Source organism: Salvelinus fontinalis, chromosome 19 (genome assembly GCF_029448725.1).
Source record: "Salvelinus fontinalis isolate EN_2023a chromosome 19, ASM2944872v1, whole genome shotgun sequence".
In the NCBI taxonomy this organism is placed as follows: domain Eukaryota; kingdom Metazoa; phylum Chordata; class Actinopteri; order Salmoniformes; family Salmonidae; genus Salvelinus; species Salvelinus fontinalis.
In genome coordinates, this window is record NC_074683.1 from 45,913,388 (window position 1) to 45,933,824 (window position 20,437).

At 43.8% G+C, this 20,437-nt stretch overlaps 1 protein-coding gene across 3 annotated transcripts in view; it reads right to left on the bottom strand.

The window, feature by feature from the left end:
• The window catches only part of LOC129816831 (B-cell CLL/lymphoma 9 protein-like), a 36,407-nt gene extending 17,820 nt beyond the window's left edge, over nucleotides 1–18,587 (bottom strand). The window contains exons 1-5 of one of the 3 annotated variants that reach the window (XM_055871749.1): nucleotides 18,237–18,587; nucleotides 16,575–16,755; nucleotides 13,534–13,636; nucleotides 12,583–12,655; nucleotides 2,009–2,442 (exon numbers count right to left, since the gene is read on the bottom strand). In XM_055871749.1, coding sequence (XP_055727724.1) covers nucleotides 2,009–2,307 — 299 coding nt within the window. In that variant the 5' untranslated portion in view covers nucleotides 2,308–2,442; nucleotides 12,583–12,655; nucleotides 13,534–13,636; nucleotides 16,575–16,755; nucleotides 18,237–18,587. Of the gene's footprint in view, nucleotides 1–2,008; nucleotides 2,443–12,582; nucleotides 13,637–16,574; nucleotides 16,756–18,236 lie in introns of all 3 variants that reach the window. The other 2 variants (XM_055871751.1, XM_055871750.1) reach the window with 2 other exon arrangements.
• Nucleotides 18,588–20,437: the final 1,850 nt, after the last annotated feature.

A 20,437-nucleotide genomic window follows, 5' to 3' on the forward strand; every position in this document is an offset into this window, starting at 1 on the left:
ATTACATTAAGAAATGTTGAGCATTGACTGATTATCAGAAGGCATGTTTCTCTCCCTGTGGCAGCCGCAACTTGAATGCACCTCCCGTTAAAGCCATTCTACTATGGGGTTGTCTGATGTTGCTGTTCTTTACTGGTCTTGTTGACAGAGGAAAAGTAAATGTGGACAGTTATAGCATCTTCAAAGTGAATCTTGGCAGAAATATTTTTATGTTCCTTTTTTGTTGTGTGGAGGCATCAATTTAGTGAGTACAGGGAAAACACTTGACACAACCAGGGACACAGAGGGGAAACAGGCCAGAGCCTGGAGCTAGAGTTAATTAGTGCCCAGTGAACAGACTCCTGACTGAGAAGTCTCAGTTGGAAAAGAGGCCAGAGAATCAGACGGCTGGCTGGGAGTGGACCAGACTGACCTCTTGTCCCATCAACCCTTCCCCATCTCCCCCTACCTCTTTCCTCACTCCGCTCTTTCCATTGCCGGGAGGAGACTGCCAGAGTAGTGAATCACACACACCCTAACATGTGTACAGACTAATTCATAAACACACACACACTCCTTCAGCAGCTCTATTTGGATGGAGGCACCCTATTGGAAAACCAGACTAAAAACAGTAGGCCTACTGTGTTCAAGACTTACGCTGTGGGAAATCCCCCAACCTACCATGATCCATCATTATAGCTACTAACCACAGTGCTGTACTGTACATACATCATCAGCTAATACCTACAGTTAGACCAGTGGTACCAAACTTTTCTGAGTCAAGAGTAATCCTATGCAACATTAACCAATTAAAAACAGTACTGTAGCAATAAGGTTTGTGCAGTAAACTATAGGCCCAATACATTATCACCGCATATTGGCTTTGCTTGAATTGCCCTGCCAATACATTGTTGTTCTGACCAATTTGTTTTAATAATAAAAAAAATCTAGATATTTTTTTAATTAAAAAAATCTATATCAATATATCAACATTTGAGGTAGGCTGTACAGCTGCAGTGCTTGTTGTAGCGCAAGCAGGAAGAACACACATTGTATGGCTTATAAAAGTGTGGAATACAAAGTGTGGAATACAAAGTGTTGACAATGCTGAGTAAGAATTTACACATGAACTCCCTCATAAAACCACCATTTTGCTGTATTTGTTGACCGTCTCTCTCTAGTCAGGGTTTTAAAAGCTCACAGTATCAACCTTGCTGTAACTTTCTTTTATGCCTGCTACATTACAGCAGACCCAGCTATCTGAGCCACCCGATTGGCCAGAGGTAGGCCTATAATGCACTTGATTTGTTCTCCGGGCCCCCCTGGGAAGGCAGAGTTTGCAGCTTCAGACACATGAAATGGTTCAGAATTTGAACACGTCACCAACCCGGCGCGCAGGGCAGCTGAATCGGGTACACCTACTGCCAACAGCACGAGATGAAAAATGGAACGCAAGGCTTTATTGTTTGAGATAAATATTTGGTGATTGACTAGGAATGCCTTGTAGATCACAGTTGGTATAGGCAAGTATAGGCACAGTACAGACAGCCCGAGGGAAGGGAAACACACACACCATTTTCTCACTGGCCAATAGTGAGGTAGGAATAATGTCTGCCAGAGTATTATATTTGGCTCGGATCACAACCATGTACAACTGACAGGGGCAGTTCTTCACAACCGTAGGCCAGAGACACAGACCATAATCTGGCGGAGAGGAGGATCAGGGCGGCTGCTTCTCAGTGGCCATGAGAAAAGTACAGCTCAGGAGAACAGGACACTTCCAACTGGCAGGGACAGCCCCATACCACACCCTACTGACACACAGCTGAGCGAGAGAGCAAGAGAGCGAGAGAGAGAGAGGGATGGCAAGCGTTTGGCAGGGCAGATGCTGATTTCCAGTGGCTCCAGAAACATGAGTCAGCAGAGAGAAGATCCAAACACAGTGTACTCCCTGACCCCAGGACACACACACCACTTTTACTACTACTACTTTACACAGACAGACACATGTACACTCTCTCTCCCTCACCTCTGTGTGTTGGTGGATGGGGAGTTCTTCAGTCTGTTGTGATGAATGGAGGGGGCTCCCAGCACCACAGAGCAGGGTGGGGTGATGAGCTGCTGGGGGCTGCCTGTGTGTGTGTGAGGGGCTTTCCCTCTGCCGTTCCCTCGGCCACCCGAACCTGGAATACTGTTCCCGATAATCCCAAGATTCCCCCGGCTGTCCTTGGCCTCCTCTCGTTCCTTCTTCCCTCGCTCTTTCTTGCTGAAGTGTGTCACTGCCGTTCCTCCTGCTGTGGCAGGCCTTTCCTCCTGGACCTCCAACATACTCTGTGTGTGTGTGTGTGTGTGTGTGTCAATAAGACTGTGTATGTGTCAGAGAGAGTGTGTGTTTCTGTGTGAGGAAGAAAGTGGGTTTGTGCATGAAGTTTCCCCAAGGGGCTCTCACGGCCCTTGGGCACTCTGTGGAGAGAAGACAGAAGACAAATGTAAGGACATCTTTACAAGAATTGTCATTGCTGTTACATGGTCATTGGTTATCACATTTGAAAATAATTATGTTGTGTATCATCCTCTCTGGTAGAAGTAGTGGGAGTCCCTGAATGTGGTTGACTGGGGGAAACACAGAATACTAATGAAAGCTACACTGACTGAGCTCTCAATTATGACTGCCTGGATTCCTATTGACCACAGAGCCCACACAGGTTCTTACACTGTGCGCATGCGTGCGTGTGTGTGTTTGCGTATGCATTCTGTTGCAGCAGTGTGTGTGTGTGTGTTTTATCCCCCTCTGGTAATGACATGAGAATCCACAGTGAGCAGGACAGTCAGATCACGCTGTCATCCCACAAATATTTAGGAACACCTCCAAAACACTCATACTGTAACCGGCTCCAGAGAAAGAGAAAAAGAGAGAACGAGAGAGAGCACTGCTGAGACTGGAAATAACAGACAATCTCACACTGTTAGCTGCTCCTACATAGGCTAACTATACACTACTGTACAGGGTTGTGTGTGTGTACAGCGAGAGACAACTCCATAGGGACAGAGAGACCGACAATGCTTTCAGAAAGTATTCACACCATTTTACTTTTCCACATTTAGTTGTGTTACAGCTTCAATCCATTTGTTATGGCAAGCCTAAATAAGTTCAAGAGTAAAAATGTTCTTAACATATTGCATAACAAGTTGTGGTAATAGTGGTTAACATGATTTTTGAATGACTACCCCACACATACAGATAATTATACGGTCCCTCAATCGAGCAAAAATTCAACCACAAAGACTTGTTCTTGGGGTTGTACTCATCCTTCTTCCTCCAAACACAGCGAGTGGAGTTTAGACCAAAAAGCTCTATTTTTGTCTCATCAGACCACATGACCACCTTCTCCCATTCCTCCTCTGGATCATCCAGATGGTCATTGGCAACTTCAGACGGGCATGCGCTGCAGGATTTTAATCCATGCCGGCGTAGTGTGTTACTAATGGTTTTCTTTGAGACTGTGGTCCCAGCTCTCTTCAGGTCATTGACCAGGTCCTGCCGTGTAGTTCTGGGCTGATCCCTCACCTTCCTCATGATCATTGATGCCCCACGAGGTGAGATCTTTCATGGAGCCCCAGACCGAGGGTGATTGACCGTCATCTTGAACTTCTTCCATTTTCTAATAATTGCACCAACAGTTGTTGCCATCTCACCAAGCTGCTTGCCTATTGTCCTGTAGCCCATCCCAGCCTTGTGCAGGTCTACAATTTTATCCCTGATGTCCTTACACAGCTCTCTAGTCTTGGCCATTGTGGAGAGGTTGGAGTCTGTTTGATTGAGTGTGTGGACAGGTGTCTTTTATACAGGTAACGAGTTCAAACAGGTGCAGTTAATACAGGTAATGAGTGGAGAACAGGAGGGCTTCTTAAAGAAAAACTAACAGGTCTGTGAGAGCCGGAATTCTTACTGGTTGGTAGGTGATCAAATACTTATGTCATGCAATAAAATGCAAATTAATTACTTAAAAATTATACACTGTGATTTTCTGGATTTTTGTTTTAGATTCCGTCTCTCACAGTTGAAGTGTACCTATGATAAAAATTACAGACCTCTACATGCTTTGGAAGTAGGAAAACCTGCAAAATCGGCAGTGTATAAAATACTTGTTCTCCCCACTGTATATATAAAACTATATAGAACTATATACACTGTTCAAAAAAATAAAGGGAACACTTAAACAACACAATGTAACTCCAAGTCAATCACACTTCTGTGAAATCAAACTGTCCACTTAGGAAGCAACACTGATTGACAATAAATTTCACATGCTGTTGTGCAAATGGAATAGACAACAGGTGGAAATTATAGGCAATTAGCAAGACACCCCCAATAAAGGAGTGGTTCTGCAGGTGGTGACCACAGACCACTTCTCAGTTCCTATGCTTTCTGGCTGATGTTTTGGTCACTTTTGAATGCTGGCGGTGCTTTCACTCTAGTGGTAGCATGAGACGGAGTCTACAACCCACACAAGTGGCTCAGGTAGTGCAGCTCATCCAGCATGGCACATCAATGCGAGCTGTGGCAAGAAGGTTTGCTGTGTCTGTCAGCGTAGTGTCCAGAGCATGGAGGCGCTACCAGGAGACAGGCCAGTACATCAGGAGACGTGGAAGAGGCCGTAGGAGGACAACAACCCAGCAGCAGGACCACTACCTCCGCCTTTGTGCAAGGAGGAGCACTGCCAGAGCCCTGCAAAATGACCTCCAGCAGGCCACAAATGTGCATGTGTCTGCTCAAACGGTCAGAAACAGACTCCATGAGGATGGTATGAGGGCCCGACGTCCACAGGTGGGGGTTGTGCTTACAGCCCAACACCGTGCAGGACGTTTGGCATTTGCCAGAGAACACCAAGATTGGCAAATTCGCCACTGGCGCCCTGTGCTCTTCACAGATGAAAGCAGGTTCACACTGAGCACGTGACAGACGTGACAGAGTCTGGAGACGCCGTGGAGAACATTCTGCTGCCTGCAACATCCTCCAGCATGACCGGTTTGGCGGTGGGTCAGTCATGGTGTGGGGTGGCATTTCTTTGGGGGGGCCGCACAGCCCTCCATGTGCTCGCCAGAGGTAGCCTGACTGCAATTAGGTACCGAGATGAGATCCTCAGACCCCTAGTGAGACCATATGCTGGTGCGGTTGGCCCTGGGTTCCTCCTAATGCAAGACAATGCTAGACCTCATGTGGCTGGAGTGTGTCAGCAGTTCCTGCAAGAGGAAGGCATTGATGCTATGGACTGGCCCGCCCGTTCCCCAGACCTGAATCCAATTGAGCACATCTGGGACATCATGTCTCGCTCCATCCACCAACGCCACGTTGCACCACAGACGGTCCAGGAGTTGGCGGATGCTTTAGTCCAGGTCTGGGAGGAGATCCCTCAGGAGACCATCCGCCACCTCATCAGGAGCATGCCCAGGCATTGTAGGGAGGTCATACAGGCACGTGGAGGCCACATACACTACTGAGCCTCATTTTGACTTGTTTTAAGGACATTACATCAAAGTTGGATCAGCCTGTAGTGTGGTTTTCCACTTTAATTTTGAGTGTGACTCCAAATCCAGACCTCCATGGGTTGATACATTTGATTTCCATTGATAATTTTTGGGTGATTTTGTTGTCAGCACATTCAACTATGTAAAGAAAAAAGTATTTAATAACAATATTTCATTCATTCAGATCTAGGATGTGTTATTTTAGTGTTCCCTTTAATTTTTGAGCAGTGTATATAAAACTGAGGATGGATCAACATTGTAGTTACTTCACAGTACTAACCTAAAATGACGAAGTGAAAAGAAGAAAGCCTGTACAGACGAAGTGAAAAGAAGAAAGCCTGTACAGAATACAAATATTTCAAAACATGCATCCTGCTTGCAACGAGGCACTTAAGTAATACTGCAAAAATGCGGCAAAGAAATTAACTTTTTGTCCTGAATACAAAGCATTGTTTGGGGCAAATCCAAACCATCACAGAGTACCACTTCATATTTTCAAACATTGTGCTGTCTGCATCATGTTATGGGTATGCTTGTCATCGGCAATGACTAGATCGTTTTTGGGGATAAAAATAAACGGAATACAGCTATAAGCACAGGCAAAATCCTAGAGGAAACCCTGGTTCACTCTGTTTTCCAACAGACACTGGGAGACGAGTTCACCTTTCAGCAGGACAAAAACAATAACTTAAAACACAAGGCTAAATCTACACTGGAGTCGCATACCAAGACGACATTGAATGTTCCCGAGTGGACTAGTTACAGTTTTGAAATCGGCTTGAAAATCTATGACAAGACTTAAAAATGTCTGTCTAGCAATGATTAACTTGACAGAGCTTGAAGAATTTTTTAAAGAATAATGGGCAAATATTGTCTACTGAACAAAAATATAAAATGCAACATGTAAAGTGTTGGTCCCATGTTTCATGCGCTGAAATAAAAGATCCCAGAAATGTTCCATATGCACAAAAAGTTTATTTCTCTCAAATGTTGTGCAAATTGTTTTTGTAAAAAACCTGTTAGTGAGCATTTCTCCTTTGCCAAGATAATCCATCCACCTGACAGGTGTGGCATATCAAGATTATTAAACAGCATGATCATTACACAGGTGCACCTTGTGCTGGGGACAATAAAAGGCCACCCTAAAATGTGCAGTTTAGTCAAACACCACAATGCCACAGATGTCCCAAGTTGTAGGAGAGTGCAATCGACACGACTACAGGAAAGTCCACCAGAGTTGTTGCCAGATAACTTCAAGTTAATTTCTCTACCATATGCCGCCTCAACATCATTTTAGAGAATTTGGTAGCACGTCCAACCGGCCTCACAACCACAGACCACGTGTAACCACGCCAGCGCAGGACCTCCACATCCGGCTTCTTCCCCTGCGGAATGGTCTGAGACCAGCCACCGGGGACATCTGATATAACTGAGGAGTATTTATGTCTGTAATAAAGCACTTTAGTGGGGAAAAACTAAATGTGATTGGCCGGGCCTGGCTCCCCAGTGGGTGGGCCTATGGAATAAGTCAAGAGGTATGAATACTTTCTGAAGGCACTGTATACAGTGGCTTGCGAAAGTATTCACCCCCATTGGCAATTTTCCTATTTTGTTACCTTACAACCTGGAATTAAAGGTTGCATCATTTGATTTACACAACATGCCTACCACTTTGAAGACGCATTTTTTAAAATTTATTGTGAAACAAACAAGAAATTAGACAAAAATATATATAATACTTGAGCGTGCATAACTATTAACCCCCCAAAGCCAATAGTTTGTAGAGCCACCTTTTACAGCAATTACAGCTAAAAGTCTCTTGGGGGTTCTCTATAAGCTCGGCACATCTAGCCACTGGGATTTTTGCCCATTCTTCAAGGCAAAAATGCTCCAGCTCCTTCAAGTTGGATGGGTTCCGCTGGTGTACAGCAATCTTTAAGTCATACCACAGATTCTCAAATTGGATTGAGGTCTGGGCTTTGACTAGGCCATTCCAAGACATTTAAATCTTTCCCCTTTAACCACTTGAGTGTAGCTTTAGCAGTATGCTTAGGGTCATTGTCCTGCTGGAAGGTGAATCTCAGTCCCAGTTTCAAGGGGAAGATAAACAGGTTTCCCTCAAGACTTTCCATGTATTTAGCACCATCCATCATTCCTTCAATTCTGACCAGTTTCCCAGCCCCGCCGATGAAAAACATCCCCACGGCATGATTCTGCCACCACCATGCTTCATTGTGGGGATTGTGTTCTCGGGGTGATGAGAGGTGGTGGGTTTGTGCCAGACATAGCGTTTTCCTTGATGGCCAAAAAGCTCCATTTTAGTCTCATCTGACCAGAGTACCTTCTTCCATATGTTTGGGGAGTCTGCCACATGCCTTTTGGCGAACACCAAACGTGTTTGCTTATTTTTTTCTGGCCACTCTTCCGTAAAACCCAACTATGTGGAGTGTACGGCTTAAAGTGGTCCTATGGACGGATACTCCGATCTCCGCTGTGGAGATTTGCAGCTCCTTCAGGGTTATCTTTGGTCTCTTTGTTGCCTCTGATTAATGCCTTCCTTGCCTGGTCCGTGAGTTTTGGTGGGCGGCCTTCTCTTAGCAGGTTTGTTGTGGTGTCATATTCCGTCAAATAATGGATTTAATGGTGCAGACATTTTTTGGGATAACCCAACCCTTCTCCACAACTTTGTTCCTGACCTGTTCGGAGAGCTCCTTGGTCTTCATGGTGCCGCTTGCTTGGTGGTGCTGCAGACTCTGGGGCCTTTCAGAACAGGTGTGTGTATATGCATGTATGTATATATGTATGTATGTATGTGTATATAGATCATGTGACACTTAAATAAAGTCCACCTGTGTGCAATCTAACTAATTATGTGACTTCTGAAGGTAATTGGTTGCACCAGATCTTATTTAGGGACTTCATAGCAAAGGGGGTGAATACATATGCACGCACCACTTTCCCATTTTTTAGAATTTTTTTAAACAAATTGTTTTTTTAATTTCACTTCACCAATTTGGACTGGTTTGTGTATGTCCATTACATAAAATCCAAATAAAAATCAATTTAAATTACAGGTTGTAATGCAACAAAATAGGAAAAACATCAAGGGGGATAAATACTTTTGCAAGGCACTGTATGCTGAGGAAAACCAAGTGTATTTACAAAGAAATTAGTTCTGCCTGAGCCTTAGAATAGCAAAACCACTCTGTCTTTCCTGTTGTAGCTAGATATACTCACATCAGTCTTAAACACACACACACACACACACACACACACACAGCAGGAACTGTCAATCACCCTCTCCCTCCAATCACACACTAACTAGACGCTAATTGGGCCGCTTGCTGACATTCCTATCACACAGAACAAACACGCAGCACCCACCACCCAACACACACACACAAGCAACCACTAAAGCCTTGTTCACACTGGCAGTTTGAAGTGACTAAAATAAAAAAAAATGCATATCTGATTAGAATCTGTTATTCTTCCTGCCAAAAAGCACATGTAATTGGATATTTCAAGCCACAAATCTGATTATTGGCCATGAGGCTTGTGTCTAAACGGTCAAATCGGATTTATTTGTTTTTTAGACTGATATTTGGCATATTTTGTTGTGTTTATATTTTTGTTGAATATAAGCATGCCTACGTACATACAGAACAAAGATATAAACAACACATGTAAAGTGTTAGTCCTATGTTGCATGATCTGAAATAAAAGATCCCAGAAATATTTCATACACAAATAGCTTATTTCTCTCAAATGTAGTGACCAAAACATGCACAATGGGTGACATGTTTAGTGAGTATGCAGGCCATGGAAGAACTGGAACATTTTCAGCTTCCAGAAATTGTGCACAGATCCTTGCGAAAAGGAGCTGTGCAATATAGTCTGAAACATGAGGTGATGGTGGCAGATGAATGGCACGACAATGGGCCTCAGGATCTCGTCACGGTATCTCTGTGCATTCAAATTGCCATCGATAAAATGCAATTGTGTCCGTAGTTTGTAGCTTATGACTGCCCAAACCATAACCCCACAGCAACATGGGGCACTTTGTTCACAACGGTGACATCAGCAAACCACTCGCCCACACGACGCCATCTGCCCGGTATAGTTGAAACTGGAATGAATCCGTGAAGACGACACTCCTCCACCATGCCAGAGGCCATTGAAGGTGAGCATTTGTCCACTGAAGTCGGTTACGACGTCGAACTGCAGTCGGATCAAAATCCTGGCGAGGACGACGAGCACGCAGATGAGCTTCCCTGAGAAGGTTTCTGGCAGTTATGCAAAAAAATGTAATTTGTGCAAACCCACTGATTCATCAACTGTCTCGTCTCAGATGATCCCGCAGGTGAGGAAGCCGGATGTGGAGGTCCTGGGCGGGCGTGGTTACCTATGGTCTGCGGTTGTGGTGCCGGTAGACGTACTGCAAAATTCTCTAAAACGAAATTGGAGGCAGCATATGGTAGAGAAATTAACATTAAATTATCTGGCAACAGCTCTGGTTGACATTCATGTAGTCAGCGTTTCAACCTCATGCTCCCTCAAAACTTGAGACATCTGTGGCATTGTGTTGTGTGACAAACTTTCACATCTTAGAGTGGCCTTTTATTGTCCGCAGCACGAGGAAACACCTTTGTAATGAGCATGCTGTTTAATCAGCTTCTTGATATGCCACACCTGTCAGGTGGATGGATTATCTTGGCAAAGATATGCTCACAAAAAGAGATGTAAACAAATTTGTGCCCAACTTTTGAGAGAAATAAGCTTTTTGTGCGCACAGAAAATTTCTAGGATCTTTTATTTCAGCTCATGAAACATGGGACATGGGACCAGCACCTTACAAGTTATATTTTAGTATATAGAGATAGATATACAGTATATCTATATACACACACACAAAGAGCAGCCACAGCAAAACAAACACGTATACAGTAATGGATAATCGGAGAGGTTCCTCTCCCTCTATTAAACTAGCTGATCAGTTAAACAACAAATGTGCTTCTTTGGTAAAGAGCCGCAGATCTAAAGAGTGATTTCCACATTTAAAAAGAGGCAACTCAATTAAGTTTGGGTTTTGAAGTGCGGGTGTTTCTTTCGTTTTTTGTGTGTTTTTTTTACACGCCTTGCGCACAAACTACCCTTTCTTAGCCCCGCTGGCTGTAAAAGGCCTGCAGATGTTTCAGCCTCATTTATGCAAATCCAATATCGCAGCTCAGCCGCAACAGAGCAGTCGCGCTCTCTCTCCCTCTAAATCATTTTAAACACTATTTGTTTACACTCTCCCTTGCTTTTCTCTCCTCTGCAAGACCATGATTCATTCACACACACTCACACACACACACACACACACACACACACACACAGCTAAACCTGGATAACCACTGGAAAGGCATTCTAGACACACCAGTCTTGCAAAATGAAAACATATTTACATGTAGCATGTGTCAACCTAGCCTGGATTTCATACAATGCAATAGCACCCCACACACTCCAATTTCAACTGTCAGTACACACACGAGACAATAAAGACAGAAAATACCTTTGACAGACAGAACACAGGCGATAGCAGACGGAACATTCATCTCTACACTATGAAGCTCCCAGTTCATTTCACTGAGTGTTCTAGTCCTTCAAACCAACATGTCTGAGACAGGGGGATGCCTTTCTCTTCCTGCTCTGATTGGCTGACAGCTGACACCTGGGATCTCACCTGTTCAGGTGACTTCCTGTACCCGGTGCCAGACAGACAACACGCCCTGGAGATAACACACACGGAACGCACAGAATTCTTGGAACTCAGGGTAACGGCTAAATATAGCGCTGTGACGCCAAGGGAGAGGTTTGTGACATACAGGTAACTGTTAAAATAATGGAAACACTTGAGTAAACGAGGGATACAAAGTATATTGAAAGCCAGTTCTTCCACACAGGTGTTGTTCCTGGGTTAATTAAGCAAGTAACATCCCATCATGCTTAGAGTCAAGTATAAAAATGGTTAGTGCTATCAGGATCTTTGGGAAGTCCCTAACCTTAACCATTTCAATGGGGTAGGGGATGTCCCAAGGACCCCGGATAGCACGTACCGAATAAAAATGCTGGGTAGGCCATTATTTTAGCTACCATTGATTTGCCCACATATAAATACAATGCCCCCCATCCACAGGGGTAAGGGTGGTCACTGAATGTTATCATGCTCATCAAACCAATGTAAACCATATGCCATATGACTGAAATAAAGGAAACACCAACATTAAGGGAACACCAACATTAAGGGTCTTAATAGGGTGTTGGGCCACCACGAGCAGCCAGAACAGCTTCAATGCACCTCAGCATAGATTCTACAAGTGTCTGAAACTCTATCTGAAACTCTAAACTCATATATCTCAATCACCAGATCTCAACCCAATTGAACACTTTTGGGAGATTCTGAGACCACCATCAACAACGCACCAAATGATGGAATTTCTTGCGGAAGAATGGTGTCACATCCCTCCAATAGAGTTTCAGACACTTGTAGAATCTATGCTGAGGTGCATTGAAGCTGTTCTGGCTGCTCGTGGTGGCCCAACACCCTATTAAGACCCTTAATGTTGGTGTTTCCTTTATTTTGGCAGTTACCTGTACATACACAAACACATTCATACGCACACACACAGTTATGAGTGAGCTCTTGTTCCTTGTGAATGTGAGCCATGTCAAATGTTTACAGTGAACTCTTCGACTGTTCCGCACACTTAACTCACACATTATCATCGGCTTTAGCACACACACACACACACACACACACACACACACACACACACACACACACACACACACACACACACACACACACACACACACACACACACACATCTTTCTCTCTCTCTCCGTCTCTATCGCTTTACCCATCAATGTGCCTGTCTCTAACCATATTAAACTCAACAGATCTAGCTAGTAATGGCCTCTTATAAAGAAAGACTTGCTGTAGTGATGCACACCAGCATCCAGGGCCCTCACTCTCCTCCCCACTGTTACGCTGTAATGTCATGTTTAGGACATGACTATGATCACATCACTCACCATGTCCATCATTGTCATGATATAGATGTGGCCATCCCTGCACCGGGAAGAGAAACGTGTGTTACTCCAAAACCTGCAGGCAGAAGAGACAGAAAAGGTTACACGAGACACACAGCTGACTCACGACTGACACATCTGCTGTCTGAGCCTGGGCACGGTGCCATGTGTGTGTGTCAGCCAAGCGGGCAGCAGGACTGGCACTCAGCAGCTCTTCTGCTGCTCTGATCTCTGGCTCACACACTTCATCACACATTATCCCTCTCTACCTCACTCACACCCATCTCTGTTTCTGTTTGAGGGTGTAATATAATTAGTAACATATGACAATACAAAGCACACACTAAGATACAGCAACTCACACCCTATCACTTTCCTTAACACACACACACACAGTTATATCCATCTCAAATACTGGTATACACACACACACACAGCACAGAAGTTGATAACAGACTGAAGTATAATCCTTAACATTCTTTGTTTATTAATGGAGTAGGTACTATAGGTGGAGAGATATTGATTTGATATTTCCGACTGCAACTCCAGTGCTTTCAACACACTAGCTCCTGTCTCCTCCCCCCCTTTCCCTTCCCTCAGCCATGTTCTCCTTCCGTCCCTCAGGTCGCTCCCACACTCGGCCACATTCCTCCATAGCTCATGCCGTGAGGACTCCCTGCGGCTCAAAGCATTGTGGGAAATCCCAACAGTCGGAGGGAGCCTTCGGAGGCCCTGTGCCCCACAGAGACAGACAGAGGGAACACAAACTCCTCTCTACTCCCAAGGAACTGGGTAGGCCCAGCTAAACGTTGGCAACATTGAAATAGCGCAATGCAAATATTTAAAGATATTGCCATTTGATGTGCAAAAACAACAAAATAAAATGTGTTGGTGCATTACACACATATAAACCTTTCAGTCTATCATGTAAACATTTATGATGGTTTGTCGTACAGCTGGATATGGTGATGTTAAATTTATGTGGTCCACTTCGATTCTGTACACCTCCCCTCCACCCAATCCTTTTCTGGTGAGCAGCAGGAGCATGTAGTAATGCCTGAAAGAGAGACCATGTAATTGATTAGTGATCCTGGGGAATGGGAGGCGCATGGAGACAGAGAGCAGATTTAGCTGAGCTCAGAAACAGAACATGCAATGTGGCCTGTCTGGCTGGTGTCTCACACACATTACATACTGCACATACACGTCTCCAATAAGGTCCTACTGACCAAACGTATACAATAAATGGTGTAGAGGTCATATTCGTGCAAGTAATTATTATCTTTGATGATCACAAACTCACACACACAACCTTCTCTTCTCTAGGCCAACATTAGCACTGTGGAGAGAACATGAGTCAGGGTCTGTCCCTGAATTAACCCACTTTAACCTGGTGTTTCATTCCCATGGGATTTTTAAAATACTGGCAAAGACCTGCCCAATTAAATGCACAGGCAGACACAGAACTACACACACACACAGCATTCGGAAAGTATTCAGACCCCTTGACCTTTTCCCAAAGAAATATACGTTTCAGCCTCATTCTAAAACGTATTAAATTGTTTTTTTCCCCCTCACCAATCTACACAATACCCATAATGACAAAGCAAAAACAGGTTTTTAGAAATGTTTGCAAATGTATTATAAATAAAATACTGAAACATCACATTTACATAAGTATTCAGACCCTTTACTCAGCACTTTGTTGAAGCACCTTTGGCAGCGATTACATCCTCGAGTCTTCTTGGGTATGACGCTACAAGCTTGGCACACCTGTATTTGGGGAGTTTCTCCCATTCTTCTCTGCAGATCCTCTCAAGCTCTGTCAGGTTGGATGGGGAGCGTTGCTGCACAGCTACTTTCAGGTCTCTCCAGAGATGTTCGATGGAGTTCAAGTCCTGGCTCTGGCTGGGCCACTTAAGGACATTCAAAGACTTGTCTCGAAGTCTTGGGGTGGTTGTCCTGTTGGAAGGTGAACCTTCACCCCAGTCTGAGGTCCTGAGCACTCTGGAGCAGGTTTTGATCAAGGATCTGTCTGTACTTTGCTCCCTTCATCTTTCCCCTCGATCCTGGCAAGTCTCCCAGTTCCTGCCACTGAATAACATCCCCAAAGCATGATGCTGTCACCACCATGCTTCACACCATAGGGATGGTGCCAGGTTCCTCCAGATGTGAAGCTTGGCATTATGGCCAAAGAGTTCAATCTTGGTTTCATCAGACCAGAGAATCTTGTTTCTCATGGTCTGTAAGCCCTTTAGGTCCCTGTTGGCAAACTTCAAGCGGGCTGTCATTACCTTTTACTGAGGAGTGGCTTCCTTCTGGCCACTCTACCATAAAGGCCTGATTGGTGGAGTGCTGCAGAGATGGTTGTCCTTCTGGAAGGTTCTCCCACCTCCACAGAGGAACACTGGAGCTCTGTCAGAGTGACCATCGGGTTCTTGGTCAGCTCCCTGACCAAGGCCCTTCTTCCCCCGATTGCTCCGTTTTGCCGGGCGGCCAGCTATAGGAAGTCTTGGTGGTTCCAAACTTCTTCCATTTAAGAATGATGGAGGCCACCATTTTCTTGGGGACCTTCAATGCTGCAGAAATGTTTTGGTACCCTTCCCCAGATCTGTGCCTTGACACAATCCTGTCTCTGAGTTCTACGGACAATTCTTTCAACCTCATGGCTTGGTTTTTGCTCTGACATGCACTGTCAACTGTGGGACCGTATATAGACAGGTGTGTGCCTTTCCGAATGATGTCCAATTAATTGAATTTACCACAGGTGGACACCAATCAAGTTGTAGAAATATCAAGGATGATCAATGGAAACAGGATGCACCTGAGCTCAATTTTGAGTCTCATAGCAAAGGGTCTGAATATTTATGTAAACAAGGTATCTTTTTTATTTTGAATACATTTGCAAAAATGTCTTTACCTGTTTTCGCTTTGTCTTTATGGGGTATTGTGTGTATAGTGATGAGGGGAAAAAATGTTTTAATCCATTTTAGAATACGGCTGTAACGTAACAAAATGTGGAAAAAATCAAGGGGTATGAATACTTTCCGAATGCACTGAGAGAGAGAGAGGAGGGGAGGGAGAGAGAAGAGAGGGGAGAGAGAGAGAGGAGTGGAGGGAGAGAGAGAAGAGAAAGAGACGGGTTGGCCTACAACGTCACAAAAATTATGCACATGGAAGTGGCTAGAAGCGTTGCTATGATTCTGAACGGTCAGATAGCTAGCAACAACGGCACGAGGCTTTGTGGGGAATCGTACGCGGATTGTTTCAGCTCGTTGTTTCTTGTTATTGATACCATGTCTTATTATGAGGTGTTTTGACAGATTTTAAAATATATCATGTAGATGTAAGCCCAAGGAAGAATTGCATTGTTATTGATTACTGCATTGTTGGGTTTAACGCTTGCAAGAATTTCACTGTACTTATGTATGTGACATTAGAACTTGAAGACCCCAGGAAGACCTCATCTTTCAAGCTGAAGCACATGATGCTTCTCTCCCTCTCTCTAAACACACATTTCTCTCCTACTGTTTGACCCCAAAATGTTTACTTGAGAAGCCACGAAGTAAACAAAATAGGAAACATTAGGCCAATTCACTCAGGAGAAGAAAAAAAAAATTGTCCTTAATACATCCGTATCCATTTCATCATGTCGTCTTCCATGCTGTCGTTTTTGGTTAAGATTAGATGACAGTGTGGATAGTTCTCAGGCAGAAAGCTTTGACCCTCCAGTGTTCTCAGTATGTACAGATCATAGATAGTGCTGCCAGCCCAAAACAATCCAGCCCAGAGTCATCCCTACTCACAGCCTTGAATGTTCAACAGGCATTGAAGCAGGCAAAGGTAGTGTGTGTGTGTGTGTGTGTGTGTGTGTGTGTGTGTGTGTGTGTGTGTGTGTGTGTGTGTGTGTGTGTGTGTGTGAGAGAGAGAGAGAGAGAGAGAGAGAGAGAGACAGACAGATACAGACAGACAGACTATAGTGATTGATAGGTTACCTTGGTTGGTCCCCAGCCCCCTCAGCAGGGCCTCATATGGAAATACAGCCTGCGGGTCCTCAGAGCCACAACCTTTGAACCCTGACTCCTCCCACTCAGACAAAGACAGGCTGAAGGCAGGAGTTGATCCTTGCTCTGTCACTGGCAACACCCTCACAGGTCACTGCAGCCAAACACACACCTAAGAGAGACAAAGTTTTACTCAACATCCAATCATTTTGACTTGCAAAAATACTTGTAACACTGCCAGGAGCAATACAACAGCAGCAATTACTCAAATGTAAACTAGTTCAGCCCCTCTTCAGTAGAATACATTAGATCTAGGAACTAGTTATCCCTCTCTAGAACTAGCCTAGTTCAATGATTAAATCATCTCCAGCCTTAGTCCTGGAGAGATACAGGGTCTTCAGAATTTTCTTCCAGACAAGAATTATTACAACTTCACAAATCAACTTATCAGCAATAGTGTATTAGTTGATTCAGATGTGTTAATGTTGGGCTGGAACAAAATAAGCACTATCCAGGGCCAGGGTTGGTGGGGAATACTGGATTAGTAGAGAAAAAAGACTTCAGTACAGAAGGAACAGATTAGGGTTCAGGTGTGTGGACTCTAGCCAATCAATAATATGAATTGATCAATTACATGCCTGGGAGAAACAAACCACAACCCTTGACACACAGTCATGCAATGCCACTTAATCATATATCTGGCCTTGGTTAGTTTAAATATCTGGCATCCTGAGTGACATCACTTGATTTCAAATGTCCCAATTGCAGAATAGACTATACAAGAGGCTACAACTAGATATAGCAATGTAGAGCTGGCACTGTAGTATTGTGGTAAACTAGCTATACAGTTATAGCCATAAATACACCGTAATTTTTTTTTATTGTAGACCTAGTTTGCAAACGAGTGAAAAACTCCTGAAACAAACGAAATAAGTGACCCCATGAAATCTCAGCGTCTCACTGGCTAACGTTTGGCGTCGTCAGTATTTTAGGGCGCTCCAAACTCCAACTTTTTCCTCCTAAAATAAGTTGTTCCTGTTTCGCCCAAGAACTGGGGGAAGGGAATACTACAGCTCTCTCACACAGCCCCGGCCAGCGCAAACAAAGTCGGCCCCGAGAGGGGGGCTCTCACGGCTGTTGCCACTCGCCACAACCCTGCTTGTCCAAATCAGCGCCCACAGACAGACAATACTTAAACAAGGGAAACATTTTAAGCTTTGTCTAATAGAAAAATATAGCCACTCCCACGACAAGCAGTGTTACATTTTCAACTTCAGTACAGTAACAATGTAGAATGTTATCGTCACCGAATTCACTTGATCTCAATACCACGTAGGATAGGTTCTCTGTGTGGATAGCCTAATAGGGTAGGCTACTAAGGATAGGCTAGGCTATACGTTTGTTAGGCCTATAGTGGACCTACAATAGCCTACGCCTTTTTCAAGCAAATATAAATTGTGTTGTATATTGCTTGCGCCGAATTGTATTGAAGAATGTGGCACATGCATGCTGCACCGTAGGCTATTTTCATTTTCGAGAGGCAAGATTGGTACTCCAGTAAAGCGTAAAAAAACATATTCCTCCGCGCGTAATATCATATCCTGTCAACGTTGTGTGGAATAATCCTCTATAATCAGAATTTTAAAAAATCACCGTTGATGAGAAGAAACGATCTTTTCTTGTCAGACCGGGTACGCTGGGTTTTGTGGCCATCCTTCGGGGACAGAGGTAGGTAGAGCGGATACTGGACTGAGATGTCCCCGGGAGGAGGACCCCCGTGTAGCCTTGCCAGGAGGTGAGCGGCCACAGCGACACTTTCCCCGAAAACTCACCTGGAATAACTCATCGGGTTTGCTTCGCTTAGTAGGCTACGTTCTATAGCCTAATTGTAGCGATGAAATAGCTACATTATTCGACCAACGTTATAAACAGAAATGTCTCCCCCCCCCTTCGCCGTAGCTTCCAGCGGTCCTACTACATTATATCCATAACCAAGATTTCCTGCTGTCTCCCCCGCCCGTTCCAGCGTGTTGGTTTAGTCCGAATTCTATGTAGCAATTCTAGGTCAGGTCTATGTGCCAGTGAGAAAATGTAACTTTCGGAGAAGGGGACAAGAAATGCCGTCTCAAGGCAGAATACGGGCAAGTAGGCTTTTGAAAATTAGAATATTCAACTGGTTTGACGTGAAACCCATTAAACTGTGTGTACGTGGGCTACACAGATATTATACCATTACCTGCACAATAAAACGCACAGCATTCACCGCAGACTGTATGTAGCCTTTTGAGTCTATCCTCATTAAGAATCTACTTCAACCAAACTCCCTTGTCTCCCCTCTTTCTCCTCCTTTTCTGCAATGTCTTTTCATTTGAATCCTACACTAGGTTGAATCCTACTCACAGAATCCTACACACAGTTCAATGTGTCTACATTTTGTAGAAACATTGATTCAATTATTAACGTGTCAAAAAGTCTGACACAGAGAGGGAAGGTGATATTAAGAAAAGAGTGACTTATAAAATATGCCTATACCAAAAGAGTGACTTCTAGGATATACATATATGAAAAGAGTGACTTATAAGATATGTTTATACCAAAAGAGTGAAGAAGAAGATAAGTGTACATTTCTCCATAATACATGGCCTGCACACAGACACACACACACACAAGATGTCATAGTTTCCCTTCTAAATGTTACATTTTATGGATGAATGACACTCCACATACACTCAACTGTGCACAAACACACCAATTGATTCAAACCCCAGTTGTTATAATTAAACATTTGGATTATATTTGAAATGTACTGTATCTTGATTAAATATTGAAGAGCACCACTCTCAGATTGCTTGTGCTTAATGTTTCTCTTCTCCTATGAGGCCCCAGACAGCCCCCTGCCCCCTCTCTTTCTTAGTGTGTGTGTGGGTTCTGATGGACCAGATGATGACTGTTGTGCAGAAAAGTGAGGTAATAATACTTGCATTTTTTACCCATGAGGCTATGGCAGAGATTATTCCTGAATGACTATCTCCACTTAATTATCATTCTGTGTGTGCATAACATAGTACTTGTCACATGCAAGACAGACCCTTTTCACATAATACCATTGCAATAACATTGCATCAACCTAACCACATCCACCAAACCATTCAACAGCCGTTGTACTGTGAGAGTGACAGGGGAGTGTTGTCCTAATACCCATTATTCTCTTCCAGCAATCTGACAGACAGAGAGCGAGAAGAAAATCCCATAATATAAAAAGTGGGACAATGCTTTTGTTCATCTGAAGTGCTTTTACTGATTGGAACGATTACAATTTATGCTTTGGTTCATTTAACCTATTAAATTTGTATGAAATCAAATAACAAATTTGACAAATCAATGTGATTTTTTTAAATTCATAACTGCTTCTAAATCGTTTTCACCACCTCAAGGCATGCACATTGAATGCAGTGGGGGCAATGTAGCAGCAACAGCCTATTAGAAGAGTTGGAGGCGTGGCTTTCAGTTTGTTCTTTTTGCCCAATCATGAGAGTGATTGTCATTCCAATTAATGTGGTCTATTGTAGTCATTATTCAAACTAATTTTGTACACTGTCAGTATCTGTAAGGATACAAGTGCATGTGATATTAAAGAGCCCATAAGGTTTCTATGTTAAAGGAATACTTCCCCAGAGTCAGGTGAACTCATGGATACCATTTTTATGTCTCTTTGTCCAGTATGAAGGAAGTTTCATGAGCCAATGCTAACTATTATTAGCACAATGAGTAGAAGTCCATGGGTATCTGCTAGCATGATACCCCAGATACCCATAGACTTCCAGTCATTGCGCTAGGGATAGTTAGCAAACTGC